Below are 19,081 nucleotides of genomic sequence, written 5' to 3'. Positions count from 1 at the left end.
TGTGATTTTTAACTAAGATTATCAGAGGTCAAAAGCCAACAAGGACTAGCCCAGATCTGTCTTGCATATTGAATACAGGTGTCGACCTTTACAATGGGAGAGCCATGATGACCCGAAACTCATTAAGAGGTAGCAAGTTTTGAGAAGATTTGTAGCTCAGGTTGAGGTTCTGAATGTAGGTTTGCTCGCTGAACTGGGAGGTTTGTTTTCAGATGAAAAGGCTTTATTTGGAGGCTCACTGAAGATGTAACCTAGCAGGGTGACGAAATGTCTGAAAATGAACCTTCCAGCTCAGCGAGCAAACCTACATTCATTAAGAGGTACTCAGCCAGAACAACAGACATTGTGTTTGTGTTAAGAAGGGAAGAGGTAAGATAGAAGCAGGGAAGTTGTTTCCACTGACCGGTGAAACTAGAATTAGAGAGCATAGCCTCAAAATAAGGGGGAGCAGATTTAGGACTGGGTTGAGGAGAAACTTCTTCACCCAAAGGGATGTGAATCCATGGAATTCCCTGCCCAGTGAAGTTGTTGAGGTTATCTCATTGAATGTTTGGAAGATTTTAGAAGAGTAAAGAAATTAAGGAATAGAATGAATGGGCAGGTAAGTAGAGCTGAGTCCGTGAGAGTGTCAGCCACGATCTTACTAAATGGCAGAGCAGGCTCAACAGGCCAGAAGTCTTATTTCTTATGTTCTTAGATATTCCCCAGTTTTGGACAGACCCCTTGGCATTATGGAGTAATTATATCTTGGTATGTCCAGGATGACCTGGCGTAAACTCGTTGGGTGCTGTGACCCTTGCCCTGTGACCCCGTTGGCTGAAGCCAGATAACATTCCAGAAGGGGTCACACAGGGGCTATAAGAAGGGACACCTGATGGTCATTCCCTCAATGAAGACTCAGCCGCCGAAGAGTTTGTACGAGATCCACCTTCACACTAAGGTGACCCTGAATGCTCCAGTCAGCCAGGTTCAGTGAATTAAATCCAACGGCGCAAACAAGTTCACCAGGAGTGAGTAGTATATCTGTTTTCAGGCAGTCAGCCTAGTTTGGGGAATGGTTAATTTAATTTATTGCATCAGAGTTGTGAATTGTGAAATGTAAAGGAGATTATGACTATGGAAGATTTCAGAAATAGCGTTCTTCAAACTTGAAAACTTTTTTGGTTAAAGGTCAAGTATCAAAGGTCAGAGAGACAGCAGGTTCCAACAAATGTGTGTGATGGTTACAGCTGGGGGTGATGGGAAATCCACAAGGAAATTCAACAAATAGACATCTTGTTTAGATTAGATTACTTTACAGTGTGGAAACAGGCCCTTCGGCCCACACCGACCCGCAACCCACCCATACCCCGACATTTACCCCTTACCTAACAACACATGGCCAATTCAATGACCTGCACATCTTTGGACTGTGGGAGGAAACCCACGCAGACACGGGGAGAATGTGCAAACTCCACCCAGTCAGTCGTCTGAGGCAGGAATTGAACCCGGGTCTCTGGGGCAGTGAGGCAGCAATGCTAACCACTGTGCCACCGTGCCATCCACTGTGATGGAACAGCTACAAGTTATGGGGAACAAACAAATGGATGGCAAAACAATAAAGGTGGAAGACTAGAATGAAAAAGTGAAGTAAATAAAGTAATATCCTTCCATTGGAACATGAGTGGAATACAAAAGCCAATTGCTGGAAGTTAAATGAGAGACTCAGCAGTAGCAGGAATATCCATTCAGAAAAGGCAGTATCAAGAAAGGAAATAGGTATTAAAATGGTAGAGCTAGTGTGTTGTGGGTGAGGCCAGACCCCCTCTAAATATTTTAAGAATGTAGCCAGACCCTAACTTTTTCTTATTTTAAAGACAGATGTTGAGTGGATATTCCAGGTGTGATACAGCTTTAAACAAAACAGAATTTATTTCAACACTGCAGTTAAAATATAAACAAGAAGAAAACAGTATTTAGAATAACTATCGACAAACTTAACTGACCTGACATAGCAACTTAGCTAAGGATCTGTTCCAATTCCTGTAACATCCCATAAACACATCCCTCGGCAAAAGGTAAATTCAAACACAGGTTTTTACAGGCAGGAGAGATTTTAGAGAGAAAAGTCAGTCAAGAATCATCTGCTGAAGCTTGGAACATGTCTCTGGACTGCAGCAGCTTCTGCTATCAATAAACCAGCAGCTTCTCTGTTACAACGGAACCAAACTAGAAAAAAACTGAACTGGGAGTACTGGCCACTCCCCTGCCATTGTTAAAGTAGACATTTCCAGACATTTCGGCACCTCTGCCTTTACGACATCTCAGAAAAAAGCTCAAAGACAAAATAACCTTGCCGAGGTGACTGCATTGTCACAAGTGCAAAGAATGTTTTTCTTAGATTGTTATGAAATTTCTGTTTCGAATATTGACAAAGAGATTCAGATCAGAATAGAATTTGAACTTTTATCTGTTTGTATGTCGCACACATTCAAATAAATGATGAATAATTTTCTAATAAAACAAAATGTTATCTTCCACTTAGAACCCAAATTTCATGGTGCATTCGAAAGATGGGATCAAACTTTGAAAACCGTGATTCGAGTTATTGAGAACAATATCTTAAGGGTTGCATTAAAGGAAATAATCCATGTTCAAATGCAACACGTTCTGGACAATATCTAGGGCCAGGGCTGACAAGTGGCAAATAACATTTACATCGTACAAATACCAGCTATGACCATCTCCAACAAGAGATCATCCAACTACTGTGCCTTGACACTAAATGGTATTAGATTAGTTTCCCTACAGTGTGGAAACAGGCCCTTCAGCCCAACAAGTCCACATCGACCCTCCGAAGATTAACCCACTCAGACCTATTCTCCTACAGAGACCTCTGACTAATGCATTTAACACTATGTGCAATTTAGCCTGGCCAATTCACCTGACTTGCACATCCTTGGACTGTGGGTGGAAACCCATGCAGACATGGGGAGAATGTGTAAACTCCACATGTACAGTCACCCAAGGTGGGAATCAAACCCAGGTCCCCAGCACTGTGAGGCAGCACTGAGCCACCATATTACCATCACTCAGTCCCTGTCTATCAACATTCTTGGGGGTCATCATTGACCAGAAACTCAACTGCATTTGCAATATTAATACATAGTGGCTACAAGAGCAGTTCAGAAGCTAGGAATATGTGATCAGTAACTTATCTCTTGACTCTCCAAAGCCTGTCCACCATCTACAAGGCATGAGTCAGGAGTGTGATGGAATATTCCAGACTCACCTGGATGGATGCAACTCCAACAACATTCAAGAAGCTTGACACCTTCCAGGACAAAATTGGCACCACATTCACAAACATTCACTTTCTCCATCGCTGACATTCAGTAGCAGTGGTGTGTACTATCTGCAAGATACACTACAGAAATTCACCAAAAGTCCTTAGACAACACGTTTGAAATCCCCAACCACGTCCATCTAGAAGGACAAGGACAGCAGATACATAGTGACATCACCACTTGCACATTCCCCTCCAAGCCACTCACCATCCTGACTTGGAAGTATATTGGCGTTCCTTCACAGTCGCTGGGTCAAAATCTTGGAAATCCTCCCCGCGTGGCAGTGTGGGTCTACCTACAGCAGGTGGACTGCAGCGGTTCAAGAAGGCAGCTCACCCCTACCTTCTCAAGGGGCAACTAGGGACAGGCAATAAATACTGGCCTAGCTTCTGATGCCCACGTCTTACAAGAGAATAAGGAAGGATTTTTGTTGTTCCTATTTGCAGTAGGAATGTTCGTAATGATCCACAGGATTCAATCCTTTCGAACTGATAAATGAACTGGATGTGAGAGAACCACTTGATTAAGTAAAACTTAATAACCTAAAGCTCAAAGACTATACATTGATTTTCAGAGAGAATTAATCAAAGCATATGAGTTGGCCAAAGAGTATTTAAAAGTTACAACACATAAAAATGTCAAAGAATGAAAAGACAAGGTCAGATAGCACTAGAGAAGTGAAGGGAAAGGCTAGTTTGGATTTTCCTGTGCCAAATATCTGTAAGATGTTGGATTGAATGGGCCTTTAAACATTTGTTCTGAACTTCAGCAGTCCTGCAGCTTCTTTGATGATTTTGTTGAAGGCAGAAAATTTGAATGGATGCAAGAATGTCCACGTTCCTTGAACAACTTGTGCTGACAATGTCACTGGCTTTCCCATCACTGAAAACTGAGAATCCATGCAAACTTACATGAGAAATTCCTTCGACCTTGGTGAGAGTGCTGATTTGCTACGAGCTGGGGATTGAATGGCCTGCCACAAATTGACCACATGTTGATAGCAATATCCAAGGGTGAAGGAGAGACATTAAGTCTAGTGTTTGCGCTATATCAGTCTGAAATATTCATCCTCATTAATCTGGAAGAAGCAGACATTTTTTTTGGAAAAAATTCAAACGAGAACTTTCTGTGAGAGCTGCTTGGCTAAACAAGAGTGCTTTGATGTTTAATGAAAGCAGGCAGTTAGGTGGGACAAGGAGGAGGTGAAGCTGAAAAATTGAGTGCAGTGTTTAGTCTCAGCCTGGGAAGTTCAGACTGATAAGTAACTTACAGAAACAGCCAATTGGTAAGTGATACCTGCAGAGTAGTTTTCTTAGTTTTTAGACCACAATATATCAGCTTGAATAAAAGTAGGAATTTTAAAAAAGAAGTGTTTGAAATGAAGGAAGGTTCCTAGCCTAGTTCAATTCTCTTAAAGGAATCAACTAGCTTAATACAGACAGACGTCACGACAGGAGACCTCAGACCCATGGGGTGCTCCTCTTGCACAATATGGAATATAAGGGATGCCCCAGTGTCCCTGATGGCTACACATGTAGGAAGTGTGCCCAACTGCAAATACTGGCTCACTGCTTTTTGGAGCTGGAGCTCCACTGTGGAGCATGTGCAATGCTGAGTTTCATAGACAACACCTTTAGTGAAGTGGTCATACTGTAGGTGGGGATTACACAGGCAGAAAGGGAATGGGTGACCATCAGACAAAGTCAGAGGAAGTGCAGAAAGCCCCTGTGATCATCCCCCTCTCAACCCGTTAGACCGCTTTGGATATTGTGGTGTGGTTTCTCAGGGGAAATCAATGTCAGCCAAGCTCATGGCACCACAGATGTCTCTGCCGCACAGAATGGGAGGAAAATGAGTGGCAGGGCTGTGGTGAAAGAGGATTCAATAGCAAAGGGTACAGATAAGGGCTTCTGCAGCTGCCAATGTGAATCCAGAGTCGTATGTTGCCTCAAGATGCCAGTATTAGGATGTCACGGAGCAGCTGCAGGACATTCTGGAGCAGGAGGATGAACAGCCAGTGGCATAGCTAAACAAAGGGATGAGGACCCAAAAACTGAATATAGAAAGTTGGGAGAAAAATTAAAAAAGCAAGGCCTCAAATGTAGTAATCTCAGGATTACTCCCAGTGCCATGTGCTAGTGAGAGCAGGAATAAAAGTTTAGATCAGGTGAATGCATTTGGGCTGGAGAAATGGTGTACTAGGGGATGGGTTTAGAGTCTTGAGGCCATTTCTGGGGTAGGTGGGACTGTACAATTCTGGTGAGTTGGACCTGGGCAGAAGTGGGACAAATCTCCTCATGGGGGCTTTTGCTGGTTTAGTTGGTGAGGTTTTAAATTAGCATGGCAGGGGGGTAAGGGAACCAATGTGTAGGCTTAGATGGTCAGATTCAGATCAGGAAACAAGAGGTAGAACATTAGTTAGTGAGATGGTCCGTGACTCGGAAAGACAAAGGGAATGAGGATTTGAAAACATCCAGCAGAGGAAATTGATGAGGTTGAGCTGTTCCGGATTCAATGCAGGGAGTTATTGCAAACAAGACTGATTAACACTGGGCACAGATGGCGCAGACACATGGCAAAAGGACATCATTACTGCAACGGAAAGAGGGCAAAGGTGGCATCTCAATATCAGGCAGGGTAGAGTGGGTGACCAAAAAAGGGTGGAGGGTAGCAGTATTGGTGATCAAATTGTGGGAAGGGATGATATATTAAACAAATTAACAAATGAGGCTTATGGAATAAGTTTAGGAATAAAAAAGGAGCCGTCACATTACTGGGAGGGTACTACAGAACTCTAGATAGTGAGAGGGAGATAAAAGAACACAGATGTAGACAGATTTCTGCCCGTAGGAATAAAAGGGCAATACTAACTATCCCAATATCAACTGGGTTTCAAACAACAGAAGGGTCAGTGAGGGTGAAATATTCACACACTTTGAACGGATTTTATTTGAAACAGTAGGTGACAAGCCCAATGAGAAGAGACGCGATTCAAGATTACATTTCCAGAAATGAAAATGGATGAGTGGGTGAAGTGACAGCGGGCAATCACATCGGGGATAGTGACCACCGTTCGGTTAGAGTTAGTATTGTTACAGAAAAGGACAGAAGTAAATCAGGGGTAAAAGTTTCAAACTGGGGAAAGGCAAATTTTACAAAACTGCAAAGTGATTTAGCTGAGGTGGACTGGACAGTCTAGCTAAAGGAAAACTCAGTGGGAGGCACCAAAGCAAACAGGTCCCTCCAACAATAAAAATGGTACTGCCAAATCTAGCCCCCCGCCCCACCATGGTTGTCTAGAAGGTACAGGGGAAGGTTAAACTGGAAAAGACTGGTTATGACTGTCACAAAAAAGCCAATAGTGCAGATAGCCAAAGGTAAAAAAAAGGAAATCAAAGTGAAGGCGTGAAAAAAAATGAGGAAGCAAGATAAAGGAAAACCCGAAGATCTTTTACCAGAGTATAAACAGCAAAAGGATCGTTGAAGAAAAAGGTGGGATTGTCAGAGATGAAGGAGGAATTTGTGTGAAGATGCAGAGGATACAGAATGAATCTTCAATAAATCTTTATCTCTGTATTCACAGGATGATGTGGGTACAGTAACCCAGGTAGGAGAAGGTGAGGACCACAGATGCTGGAGATCAGACTTGAGAGTGGGGTGCTGGAAAAGCACAGCCAAGCAGGCAGCATCCAAGGAGGAGAAGTGACGTTTCAGGCATAAGCTCTTCATCAGGAATGGTAACCCCGGAGGAGCAGTGTGAAATATTGGACAAAATAATCATGAGAGAGGAAGGGTTTGAGAAGTTGGAATCCTTAAAATTGGATAGGTCGCAAGGGCTAGATGGATGCTCTCTCAGATGTTGAAGGTGGTCAGGGAGGAAACAGCAGATGCTTTGAGGATTATTTTGCAATCTTCACTAGACACAGGGGAAGTGCCAGAGGACTGGAGGAATGCAATGTGGTTCCATTGTTTAAAAAGTGTGCAAGGAAAATACTAAAAATCATAGGCCAGTTAGTCTTAACTTTGATGGTGAGTAAATATTCAGAGTCAATCCTGAGAGATCAGATAAACTGTCACTTGGAAAGGCATGGACAGAGACAGGGACAAAGTGAGGACTGCAGAGGTTGGAGAGTCAGAGCCGAAAGCGGTAGTGCTGGAAAAGGTCAGGTAACATCCGAGGAGCATGAGAGTCAATGTTTCAGGAATAAGCCCTTCATCAGGAATGTGGATGTGGGGGAAGGGGGATGAGAGATAAACAGGTGGTAGGGGTAGGTCTGGGGGAAGGTAGGTGGCAGGTGATAAGTGTATGCAGGTGGGGGGTAATGGCGATAGGTTGGTTGGGAGGGTGGGGCAGAGACGTGGCAAGAAACGGGGTTGGGGCCAGGCAGGGGTGGGGTGGGAGCAGATGGAGTTGGGAGCGGGGTTGGCAAGGACGGTGTTGGAGGTGGGTGGGGGGAAGCAGGGTGGGAGCGGATGGTGTTGGGGGTGGGTGGGGGCACGGTGGGAGTGGACGGTGTTGGGGGTGGGGGGGCAGGGTGGGAGCAGACGGTGATGGGGATGGGGGCAGGGTGGAAGCGGATGGTATTGGGAGTGGGTGGGGGGGCAGGGTGGGAGAGGACGGTGTTGGGGTGGGGGGGCAGGTTGGGAGTGGATAGTGTTGGGGGTAGGAGTGGTTGCTGTTGGGGGTGGAAGTGGACGGTGTTGGGGTGGAAGTGGACGATGTTGGGGATGGAAGAGGACGGTGTTGGGGTGGGAGTGGATGGTGTTGGAGGTGGGAGTGGACGGTGTTTGGGGTGGGAGTGGACGGTGTTTGGGGTGGGAGTCAACCGTGTTGGGGGTGGGAGTGGATGGTGTTGGAGGTGGGAGTGGACAGTGTTTGGGGTGGGAGTGGACGGTGTTGGGGGTGGGAGTGGACGGTGTTTGGGGTGGAAGTCAACCGTGTTGGGGGTGGGAGTGGATGGTGTTGGAGGTGGGAGTGGACGGTGTTTGGGGTGGGAGTGGACGGTGTTGGGGGTGGGAGTGGACGGTGTAGATGGTGGGAGTGTACGGTTTTGGGAGTGGGAGTGGATGGTGTTGGGGGTGGAAGTCAACCGTGTTGGGGGTGGGAGTGGATGGTGTTGGAGGTGGGAGTGGACGGTGTTGGGGGTGGAAGTGGACGGTGTTGGGGGTGGAAGTGGACGGTGTTGGAGGTGGGAGTGGACAGCGTTGGGGTGGAAGTGGACAGTGTTGGGGGTCGGAGTGGATGGTGTTAGGGTGGAAGTGGACAGTGTTGGGGGTCGGAGTGGATGGTGTTAGGGATGGGAGCAGATGAGGTTGGGGGTGGGAGTGTATGGGGTTGGGGGTGGGAGTGTATGGGGTTGGGGGTGGGAGTGTATGGGGTTGGGGCGGAAGTGGACCGTTTTGGGGTTGGGAGCGGACGGTGTTGGAGGTGGGAGTGGACGGTGTTGGGGGTGGTAGCAACTGGGGTTGGGAGTGGGAGTGGACGATGTTGGGTGTGGGAGTGGTCCATGTTGGGGGTGGGAGTGGATTGTGTTGGGGGTGGGAGTGGACGGTGTTGGGTGTGAAAGTGGACGGTGTTGGAGGTGGAAGTGGACGGTGTTGGAGGTGGAAGTGGACGGTGTTGGGGTGGAAGTGGACGGTGTTGGGGTGGAAGTGGACGGTGTTGGGGTGGAAGTGGACGGTATTGTGGGTGGGAGTGAACGGTGTTGTGGGTGGGAGTGGACAGTGTTGGTGGTGGGAGTGGATGGTGTTGGGGGTGGAAGTGGACGGTGTTGGGGATTGGAGCAGATGGGGTTGGGGGCAGGAGTGGACCATGTTGGGGGTGGGAGTGGACGGTGTTGGGGGTGGGAGTGGACGGCGTTGGGGGTGGTAGCAGATGGGGTTGGGGGCAGGAGTGGACCATGTTGGGGGTGGGAGTGGACGGTGTTGGGGGTAGGAAGTGGATGGTGTTGGGGTGGGAGCAGATTGGGTTGGTGGTGGGAGCTGATGGGGTTGGGGTGGAAGTAGACCATGTTGGGGGGTGGGAGTGAATGGTGTTGGGGTGGGAATGGACGGTGTTGGGGGTGGGAGTGGACGGTGTTGGGGGTGGGAGTGGACGGTGTTGGGGATGGAAGTGGACGGTGTTGGGGGTGGGAGTGGACGGTGTTGGGGGTGGGAGTGGACGGTGTTGGGGGTGTGAGCGGATGGTGTTGGGGGTGGGAGTGGACGGTGTTGGGAGTGGGAGTGGACGGTGTTGGGGGTGTGAGCGGACGGTGTTGGGGGTGGGAGTGGACGGTGTTGGGGGTGGGAGTGGACGGTGTTGGGGATGGAAGTGGACGGTGTTGGGGGTGGGAGTGGACGGTGTTGGGGGTGTGAGCGGACGGTGTTGGGGATGGAAGTGGACGGTGTTGGTGGTGGAATTGGACGGTGTTAGGGGTGGGAGTGGACGGGGTTAAGACCATAAGACATAGGAGTGGAAGTAAGGCCATTCGGCCCATCGAGTCCACTCCGCCATTCGATCATGGCTGCTGGGCACTTCAACTCCACTTCCCCACATTCTCCCCGTAGCCCTTAATTCCCCGAGACAACAAGAATCTATCAATCTCTGCCTTGAAGACATTTAGCGTCCCAGCCTCCACTGTACTCTGCAGCAATGAATTCCACAGGCCCACCACTCTCTGGCTGAAGAAATGTCTCCGCATTTCTGTTCTGAATTTACCCCCACTAATTCTAAGGCTGTGTCCACGGGTCCTAGTCTCCTCACCTAACGGAAACAATTTCCTAGCGTCCACCCTTTCCAAGCCATGTATTATCTTGTAAGTGGAAGTGGACCGTGTTGGGGATGGAAGTGGACGGTGTTGGGGTTGGGAGTGGACGGTGTTGGGGATGGAAATGGACGGTGTTGGGGGTGGGAGTGGACCGTGTTGGGGATGGAAGTGGACGGTGTTGGGGTTGGGAGTGGACGGTGTTGGGGATGGAAATGGACGGTGTTGGGGGTGGGAGTGGACGGTGTTGGGGTTGGGAGTGGATGGTGTTGGGTGTAGGAGCGGATGGTGTTGCAGGTGGAAGTGGACAGTGTTGGGGATTGGAGTGGACGGTATTGCAGGTGGGAGCAGATGGTGTTGGGTTTGAGAGTGGATGGTGTTGGGGTTGGAGTGGACGGTGTTGGGGGTGGGAGTGGACGGTGTTGGGGGTGGGAGTGGACGGTGTTTAGGGTGGGAATGGACGGTGTTGCGGGTGGAAGTGGACGGTGTGGGGGACGGAAGTGGACGGTGTTGGGTGTGGAAGTGGACCGTGTTGGGGATGGAAGTGGATGGTGTTGGGGTGGGAGTGGACAGTGTTTGGGGTGGGAGAGGACGATGTTGTGGGTGGGAGTGGACGGTGTTGGGCATGGGGGCGGATGGGATTGGGGGTGGGCGTTGTTGGTGTTGGGGGTGGGAGTGGACGGTGTTGTAGTTGGGAGTGGACGGTGTTGGGGTGGGAGCGGACTGTGTTGGAGGTGAAGTGGACGGCGTTGGGGGTGGCAGTGCCCGGTGTTGGGGGTGGAAGTGGACAGTGTTGGGGGTGGGAATGGATGCTGTGGGGGGTGGAAGTGGGCAGTGCATGGGATGGAAGTGGACGGTGTTGGGGATAGGAGTGGACAGTGTTTGGGGTAGAAGTGGACAGTGTTGGGGGTGGGAGTGGACGGTGTTTAGGGTGGGAATGGACGGTGTTTAGGGTGGAAGTGGACGGTGTGGGGGACGGAAGTGGACGGTGTTGGGGGTGGGAGTGGACGGTGTTGGGGGTGGGAGTGGACGGTGTTTAGGGTGGGAATGGACGGTGTTTAGGGTGGAAGTGGACGGTGTGGGGGACGGAAGTGGACGGTGTTGGGGGTGGGAGTGGACGGTGTTTAGGGTGGGAATGGACGGTGTTTAGGGTGGAAGTGGACGGTGTGGGGGACGGAAGTGGACGGTGTTGGGGGTGGGAGTGGACGGTGTTGGGGGTGGGAGTGGACGGTGTTTAGGGTGGGAATGGACGGTGTTTAGGGTGGAAGTGGACGGTGTGGGGGACGGAAGTGGACGGTGTTGGGGGTGGGAGTGGACGGTGTTGGGGGTGGGAGTGGACGGTGTTGGGGGTGGGAGTGGACGGTGTTGGGGGTGTGAGCGGATGGTGTTGGGGATGGAAGTGGACGGTGTTGGTGGTGGAATTGGACGGTGTTAGGGGTGGGAGAGGACAGTGTTGGGGGTGGGAGTGGACGGTGCTGGTGGTGTGAGCGGACGGTGTTGGGGATGGAAGTGGATGGTGTTGGGGATGGAAATGGACGGTATTGGGGGTGGGAGTGGACGGTGTTGGGGGTGGGAGTGGACGGGGTTGGGGGTGGGAGTGGACGGTGTTGGGGGTGGGAGCGGACGGTGTTGGGGGTGGAAGTAGACGGTGTTGGGGGTGGAAGTGGACGGTGTTGGGCATGGGAGCGGATGGGATTGGGGGTGGGTGTTGTTGGTGTTGGGGGTGGGAGTGGACGGTGTTGTAGTTGGGAGTGGACGGTGTTGGGGGTGGGTGTGGACGGTGTTGGGGGTGGAAGTGGACAGTGTTGGGGGTGGGAGTGAATGGTGTTGGGGTGGGAGCGGACGGTGTTGGGGGTGGAAGTGGACGGTGTTGGGGGGGGGAGTGGACGGTGTTGGGGGTGGGAGTGGACGGTGTTTAGGGTGGAAGTGGACGGTGTGGGGGACGGAAGTGGACGTTGTTGGGGTGGGAGTGGACGGTGTTGGGGGTGGAAGTGGACAGTGTTGGGGGTGGAAGTGGATGGTGTTGGGGGTGGGAATGGACGGTGTTTAGGGTGGAAGTGGACGGTGTGGGGGACGGAAGTGGACGGTGTTGGGGGTGGGAGTGGACGGTGTTGGGTGTGGAAGTGGACCGTGTTGGGGATGGAAGTGGATGGTGTTGGGGTGGGAGTGGACGATGTTGTGGGTGGGAGTGGACGGTGTTGGGGATGGAAATGGACGGTGTTGGGGATGGAAGTGGATGGTGTTGGTGTGGGAGTGGACAGTGTTTGGGGTGGGAGAGGACGGTGTTGGGGGTGGGAGTGGACGGTGTTGGTGGTGTGAGCGGACAGTGTTGGGGGTGGGAGTGGACGGTGTTGGGGGTGTGAGCGGACGGTGTTGGGGGTGGGAGTGGACGGTGTTGGGGGTGGGAGTGGACGGTGTTGGGGGTGGGAGTGGACGGTGTTGGGGGTGTGAGCGGACGGTGTTGGGGGTGGGAGTGGACGGTGTTGGGGGTGTGAGCGGACGGTGTTGGGGGTGGGAGTGGATGGTGTTGGGGTTGTGAGCGGATGGTGTTGGGGGTGGGAGTGGACGGTGTTGGGGGTGGGAGTGGACGGTGTTGGGGGTGGGAGTGGACGGTGTTGGGGGTGTGAGCGGACGGTGTTGGGGATGGAAGTGGACGGTGTTGGTGGTGGAATTGGACGGTGTTAGGGGTGGGAGTGGACGGGGTTAAGACCATAAGACATAGGAGTGGAAGTAAGGCCATTCGGCCCATCGAGTCCACTCCGCCATTCGATCATGGCTGCTGGGCACTTCAACTCCACTTCCCCACATTCTCCCCGTAGCCCTTAATTCCCCAAGACAACAAGAATCTATCAATCTCTGCCTTGAAGACATTTAGCGTCCCGGCCTCCACTGCACTCTGTGGCAATGAATTCCACAGGCCCACCACTCTCTGGCTGAAGAAATGTCTCCGCATTTCTGTTCTGAATTTACCCCCACTAATTCTAAGGCTGTGTCCACGGGTCCTAGTCTCCTCACCTAACGGAAACAATTTCCTAGCGTCCACCCTTTCCAAGCCATGCATTATCTTGTACGTGGAAGTGGACCGTGTTGGGGATGGAAGTGGACGGTGTTGGGGTTGGGAGTGGACGGTGTTGCAGGTGGGAGCAGATGGTGTTGGGTTTGAGAGTGGATGGTGTTGGGGGTTGGAATGGACGGTGTTGCGGGTGGAAGTGGACGGTGTGGGGGACGGAAGTGGCGGTGTTGGGTGTGGAAGTGGATGGTGTTGTGGACGGAAGTAGACGGTGTTTAGGGTGGAAGTGGACGGTGTGGGGGACGGAAGTGGATGGTGTTGGGGTGGGAGTGGACAGTGTTTGGGGTGGGAGAGGACGATGTTGTGGGTGGGAGTGGACGGTGTTGGGGGTGGGAGTGGACGGTGTTGGGCATGGGAGTGGATGGGATTGGGGGTGGGCGTTGTTGGTGTTGGGGGTGGGAGTGGATGGTGTTGTAGTTGGGAGTGGACGGTGTTGGGGTGGGAGCGGACAGTGTTCGGGGTGGGAATGGATGCTGTGGGGGGTGGAAGTGGGCAGTGCATGGGACGGTAGTGGACGGTGTTGGGGATGGGAGTGGACAGTGTTGGGGGTGGAAGTGGACGGTGTTTAGGGTGGGAATGGACGGTGTTTAGGGTGGAAGTGGACGGTGTGGGGGACGGAAGTGGACGGTGTTGGGGGTGGGAGTGGACGGTGTTGCGTGTGGAAGTGGACCGTGTTGGGGATGGAAGTGGATGGTGTTGGGGTGGGAGTGGACGGTGTTTGGGGTGGGAGAGGACGATGTTGTGGGTGGGAGTGGGCGGTGTTGGGGGTGGGAGTGGACGGTGTTGGTGGTGTGAGCGGACGGTGTTGGGGATGGAAGTGGATGGTGTTGGGGATGGAAATGGACGGTATTGGGGGTGGGAGTGGACGGGGTTGGGGGTGGAATTGGACGGGGTTGGGGGTGGAATTGGACGGGGTTGGGGGTGGGAGCGGACGGTGTTGGGGGTGGAAGTAGACGGTGTTGGGGGTGGAAGTAGACGGTGTTGGGCATGGGAGCGGATGGGATTGGGGGTGGGTGTTGTTGGTGTTGGGGGTGGGAGTGGACGGTGTTGTAGTTGGGAGTGGACGGTGTTGGGGTGGGAGCGGACTGTGTTGGAGGTGAAGTGGACGGCGTGGGGGGTGGCAGTGCCCGGTGTTAGGGGTGGGAGTGGATGGTGTTGGGGGTGGAAGTGGATGGTGGGGGTGGGAGTGGATGGTGTTGGGGGTGGGAGCAGATGGGCTTGGGTGTGGGAGCTGATGGGGTTGGGGGTGGAAGTGGACGGTGTTGGGGGCGGGAGTGAATGGTGTTGGGGGTGGAAGTGGACAGTGTTGGGGGTGGAAGTGGATGGTGTTGGGGGTGGGAGTGGACGGTGTTGGGGATGGAAGTGGACCGTGTTGGGGGTGGAAGTGGACGGTGTTGGGGATGGGAGTGGACGGTGTTGGGGATGGAAGTGGACGGTGTTGGGGATGGAAGTGGACCGTGTTGGGGGTGGAAGTGGACGGTGTTGGGGATGGGAGTGGATGGTGTTGGGGGTGGAAGTGGACCGTGTTGGGGGTGGAAGTGGACGGTGTTGGGGGTGGAAGTGGACGGTGTTGGGGATGGAAGTGGACCGTGTTGGGGGTGGAAGTGGACCGTGTTGGGGATGGAAGTGGACGGTGTTGGGGATGGAAGTGGACCGTGTTGGGGGTGGAAGTGGACGGTGTTGGGGATGGAAGTGGACGGTGTTGGGGGTGGAAGTGGACGGTGTTGGGGGTGGGAGTGGACGGGGTTGGGGGTGGAAGTGGACGGTGTTGGGGGTGGGAGTGGACGGGGTTGGGGGTGGAAGTGGTCGGGGTTGAGGGTGGGAGAGGACGGTGTTTGGAATGGGAGTGGATGGTGTTGGGGATGGGACTGGATGATGTTGGGGGCCAGAATGGACGGTGTTGGGGGTGGGAGTGGATGGTGATGGGGATGGGAGCAGATGGGGTTGTGGGTGGGAGTGGATGGGGTTGGGGGTGGGAGAGGACGGTGTTGGGGTTGGGAGTGGACAGTGTTGGGGGTGGGAGTGAATGGGGTTGGGGGTGGGAGAGGACGGTGTTGGGGTTGGGAGTGGACAGTGTTGGGGGTGGGAGTGAATGGGGTTGGGGGTGGGAGAGGATGGTGTTGGGGTTGGGAGTGGACAGTGTTGGGGGTGGGAGTGGATGGGGTTGGGGGTGGGAGAGGACGGTGTTGGGGTTGGGAGTGGACAGTGTTGGGGGTGGGAGTGGACAGTGTTGGGGGTGGGAGTGAATGGGGTTGGGGGTGGGAGAGGACAGTGTTGGGGTTGGGAGTGGACAGTGTTGTGGGTGGGAGTGAATGGGGTTGGGGGTGGGAGAGGACGGTGTTGTGGGTGGGAGTGAATGGGGTTGGGGTTGGGAGCGGATGGTGTTTGGGGTGGGAGAGGACGGTGTTGGGGGTGGGAGTGGATTTTGTTGGGGGTGGGAGAGGATGTTGCTGGGTGTGGGAGTGGACGGCGTTGGGGATGGGAGCGGAGGGTGTTGGGGTGGGAGTGGATGATACTGGGGTTGTGAGTGGCCAGAGTCGGGGGTGGGACAGGACGGTGTTGGGGGTGAGAGCGGATGTTGTTGGGCGTGGGAGTGGATGGGGTTGGGGGTGGGAACGGATGGGGCTGGGGGTGGGAGAGGACGGTGTTGGGGAGGGCAGATGGTGTTGGGGGTGGGAGCGGACGGTGATGGGGGTGGGAGCGGATGGAGTTAGGGGTGGGAGTGTACGATGTTGCAGGTGGGAGTGTATGGTGTTGGGGATGGGAGCAGATGATGTTGGGGAGGGAGTGGACAATGTTGGGGTTGGGAGTGGACAGTGTTGGGGGTGGGAGTGGATGGGGTTGGTGTTGGGAGCGGATGTTGTTGGGCGTGGGAGTGGACGGTATTGGGGGTGGGTGTGGATGGGGTTAGGGGTGGGAGCGGACGGTGTTGCAGTTGGGAGTGTATGGTGTTGGGGATGGGAGCAGATGATGTTGGGGGTGGAAGTGGATGGTATTGGGGGTGGGAGCGGATCGTGTTGGGGATAGGAATGGATGGTTTTGGGGGGGGAGTTGATGAGGTTGGGGGTGGGAGCAGATGGTGTTGGGGGTGGAAGTGGATGGTATTGGGGGTGGGAGGGGACGGTGTTGGGGGTGAGAGTGGACGGTGCTGGGGGTGTGAGTGGACGGTGTTGGGGGTGGGAGTGGACGGTGTTGGGGGTGTGAGTGGACGGTGTTGGGGGTGTGAGTGGACGGTGTTGGGGGTGGGTGTGGATGGGGTTGGGGGTGGGTGTGGATGGGGTTAGGGGTGGGAGGGGACGGTGTTGGGGGTGGGTGCGGATGGGGGCAGGGGACAAGGGCAGCAGACATGGGCAGGGGGCAGGGGCTGGGGACATGGGCAGGGGCTGGGGACGGGGGAGGGGCTGTGGACAGGGGCAGGGACAAGTGCTGGGGGGCAGGGGCAGGTGACAGGGGGCAGGGGCTGGGGACAGGGGACAGGGGCTGGGGACAGGGGCTGGGGACAGGGGACAGGGGCTGGGGACAGGGGACAGGGGCTGGGGACAGGGGACAGGGGGCTGGGGACAGGGGCTGGGGACAGGGGCAGGGGGAAGGGGGCATCAGGGCTCAGAGGTGGAGGGGGGAAGGTTTTCCAGGGACATTTAACTCCCCCCCCCCCCCAGAGGGAGGGGTCTGAGAGGGGAGGGGTGTCGGGAATGCAGGAACTGGGGATTGGAGGGAGATCCCGGGGGTGGGGGATGTGGGAAGTGGAGCTGCCTCCTGCTTTGGGACATCCTGCCGCTGCCGGGCCGAATGGAGGGGAGCAGCGGGTTGTTGGTCCCGCCAGTGGCCGGGCAGGAGTCACCCAGAGCCGGGCAGGAGTCACCCAGGGAGCAGCAGCCCCTTACCCCAGCAGCTGGGCTCCGCCTGCACCGGGCACTGTCTTTCGCTGGCAGTGGGTTCCTGGTCACCTACCACCTGGGAGCGGCAGAGTGTCTGCTGGAGAATACCCCGGAGCTGCTGGAGACAGCGCCCAGAGTGTACGGAGCTTCTGGCGGCTCCCTCATCGCTGCTGCTGTTGTCTGTGCTGTCAACCTCGGTCAGTAACACACACTCCCTGCTGTCAACCTCGGTCAGTAACACACTCTCCCCGCTGTCAACCTCGGTCAGTAACACACTCTCCCCGCTGTCAACCTCGGTCAGTAACACACTCTCCCCGCTGTCAACCTCGGTCAGTAACACACTCTCCCCGCTGTCCAGCTCGGTCAGTAACACACTCTCCCCGCTGTCAAACTCGGTCAGTAACACACTCTCCCCGCTGTCAAACTCGGTCAGTAACACACACTCCCCGCTGTCAACCTCGGTCAGTAACACACTCTCCCCGCTGTCCAGCTCAGTCAGTAACACACTCTCCCCGCTGTCAAACTCGGTCAGTAACACACTCTCCCCGCTGTCAAACTCGGTCAGTAACACACTCTCCCCGCTGTCAACCTCGGTCAGTAACACACACTCCCCGCTGTCAACCTCGGTCAGTAACACACTCTCCCCGCTGTCAACCTCGGTCAGTAACACACTCTCCCTGCTGTCAAACTCGGTCAGTAACACACTCTCCCCGCTGTCAAACTCGGTCAGTAACACACTCTCCCCGCTGTCAAACTCGGTCAGCAACACACTCTCCCTGCTGTCAACCTCGGTCAGTAACACACTCTCCCTCCTGTCCAGCTCGGTCAGTAACACACTCTCCCCGCTGTCCAGCCCGGTCAGTAACACACACTCCCTGCTGTCCAGCTCAGTCAGTAACACACTCTCCCCGCTGTCAAACTCGGTCAGTAACACACTCTCCCCGCTGTCAAACTCGGTCAGTAACACACTCTCCCTCCTGTCCAGCTCGGTCAGTAACACACTCTCCCTCCTGTCCAGCCCGGTCAGTAACACACACTCCCTGCTGTCCAGCTCGGTCAGTAACACACTCTCCCTCCTGCCCAGCTCGGTCAGTAACACACTCTCCCTGCTGTCCAGCCTGGTCAGTAACACACTCTCCCCGCTGTCCAACTCGGTCAGTAACACACTCTCCCTCCTGTCCAACTCGGTCAGTAACACACTCTCCCCGCTGTCCAACTCGGTCAGTAACACACTCTCCCTCCTGTCCAGCTCAGTCAGTAACACACTCTCCCTGCTGTCCAACTCGGTCAGTAACACACTCTCCCTCCTGTCCAGCTCAGTCAGTAACACACTCTCCCTCCTGCCCAGCTCGGTCAGTAACACACTCTCCCTCCTGTCCAGCTCGGTCAGTAACACACTCTCCCTCCTGTCAAACTCGGTCAGTAACACACTCTCCCCGCTGTCAAACTCGGTCAGTAACACACTCTCCCTCCTGTCCAGCTCGGTCAGTAACACACTCTCCCTCCTGTCCAGCCCGGTCAGTAACACACACTCCCTGCTGTCCAGCTCGGTCAGTAACACACTCTCCCTCCTGCCCAGCTCGGTCAGTAACACACTCTCCCTGCTGTCCAGCCCGGTCAGTAACACACTCTCCCCGCTGTCCAACTCGGTCAGTAACACACTCTCCCTGCTGTCCAACTCGGTCAGTAACACACTCTCCCCGCTGTCCAACTCGGTCAGTAACACACTCTCCCTCCTGTCCAGCTCAGTCAGTAACACACTCTCCCTGCTGTCCAACTCAGTCAGTAACACACTCTCCCTCCTGCCCAGCTCGGTCAGTAACACACTCTCCCTCCTGTCCAGCTCAGTCAGTAACACACTCTCCCTCCTGTCCAGCTCGGTCAGTAACACACTCTCCCTGCTGTCCAACTCGGTCAGTAACACACTCTCCCCGCTGTCAACCTCGGTCAGTAACACACTCTCCCTGCTGTCCTGCTCGGTCAGTAACACACTCTCCCTGCTGTCCAGCTCGGTCAATAACACACTCTCCCTGCTGTCCTGCTCGGTCAGTAACACACTCTCCC

General features: G+C 54.1%; 1 protein-coding gene across 1 annotated transcript in view; it reads left to right on the top strand.

The window, feature by feature from the left end:
* Positions 1-16,928: 16,928 nt before the first annotated feature.
* Positions 16,929-19,081, top strand: part of LOC140467070 (patatin-like phospholipase domain-containing protein 2) — a 62,752-nt gene continuing 60,599 nt past the window's right edge. Inside the window, exon 1 of the mRNA XM_072563130.1 lies at positions 16,929-17,214. Within this exon, the coding sequence (XP_072419231.1) occupies positions 16,929-17,214 (286 nt within the window). The remainder of the gene's footprint in view (positions 17,215-19,081) is intronic.

The sequence above is a fragment of the Chiloscyllium punctatum genome, chromosome 45, assembly GCF_047496795.1.
Source record: "Chiloscyllium punctatum isolate Juve2018m chromosome 45, sChiPun1.3, whole genome shotgun sequence".
In the NCBI taxonomy this organism is placed as follows: domain Eukaryota; kingdom Metazoa; phylum Chordata; class Chondrichthyes; order Orectolobiformes; family Hemiscylliidae; genus Chiloscyllium; species Chiloscyllium punctatum.
The sequence above is the reverse complement of the archived record's forward strand: the minus strand, read 5'-3'. Positions and strand labels throughout refer to the sequence as shown.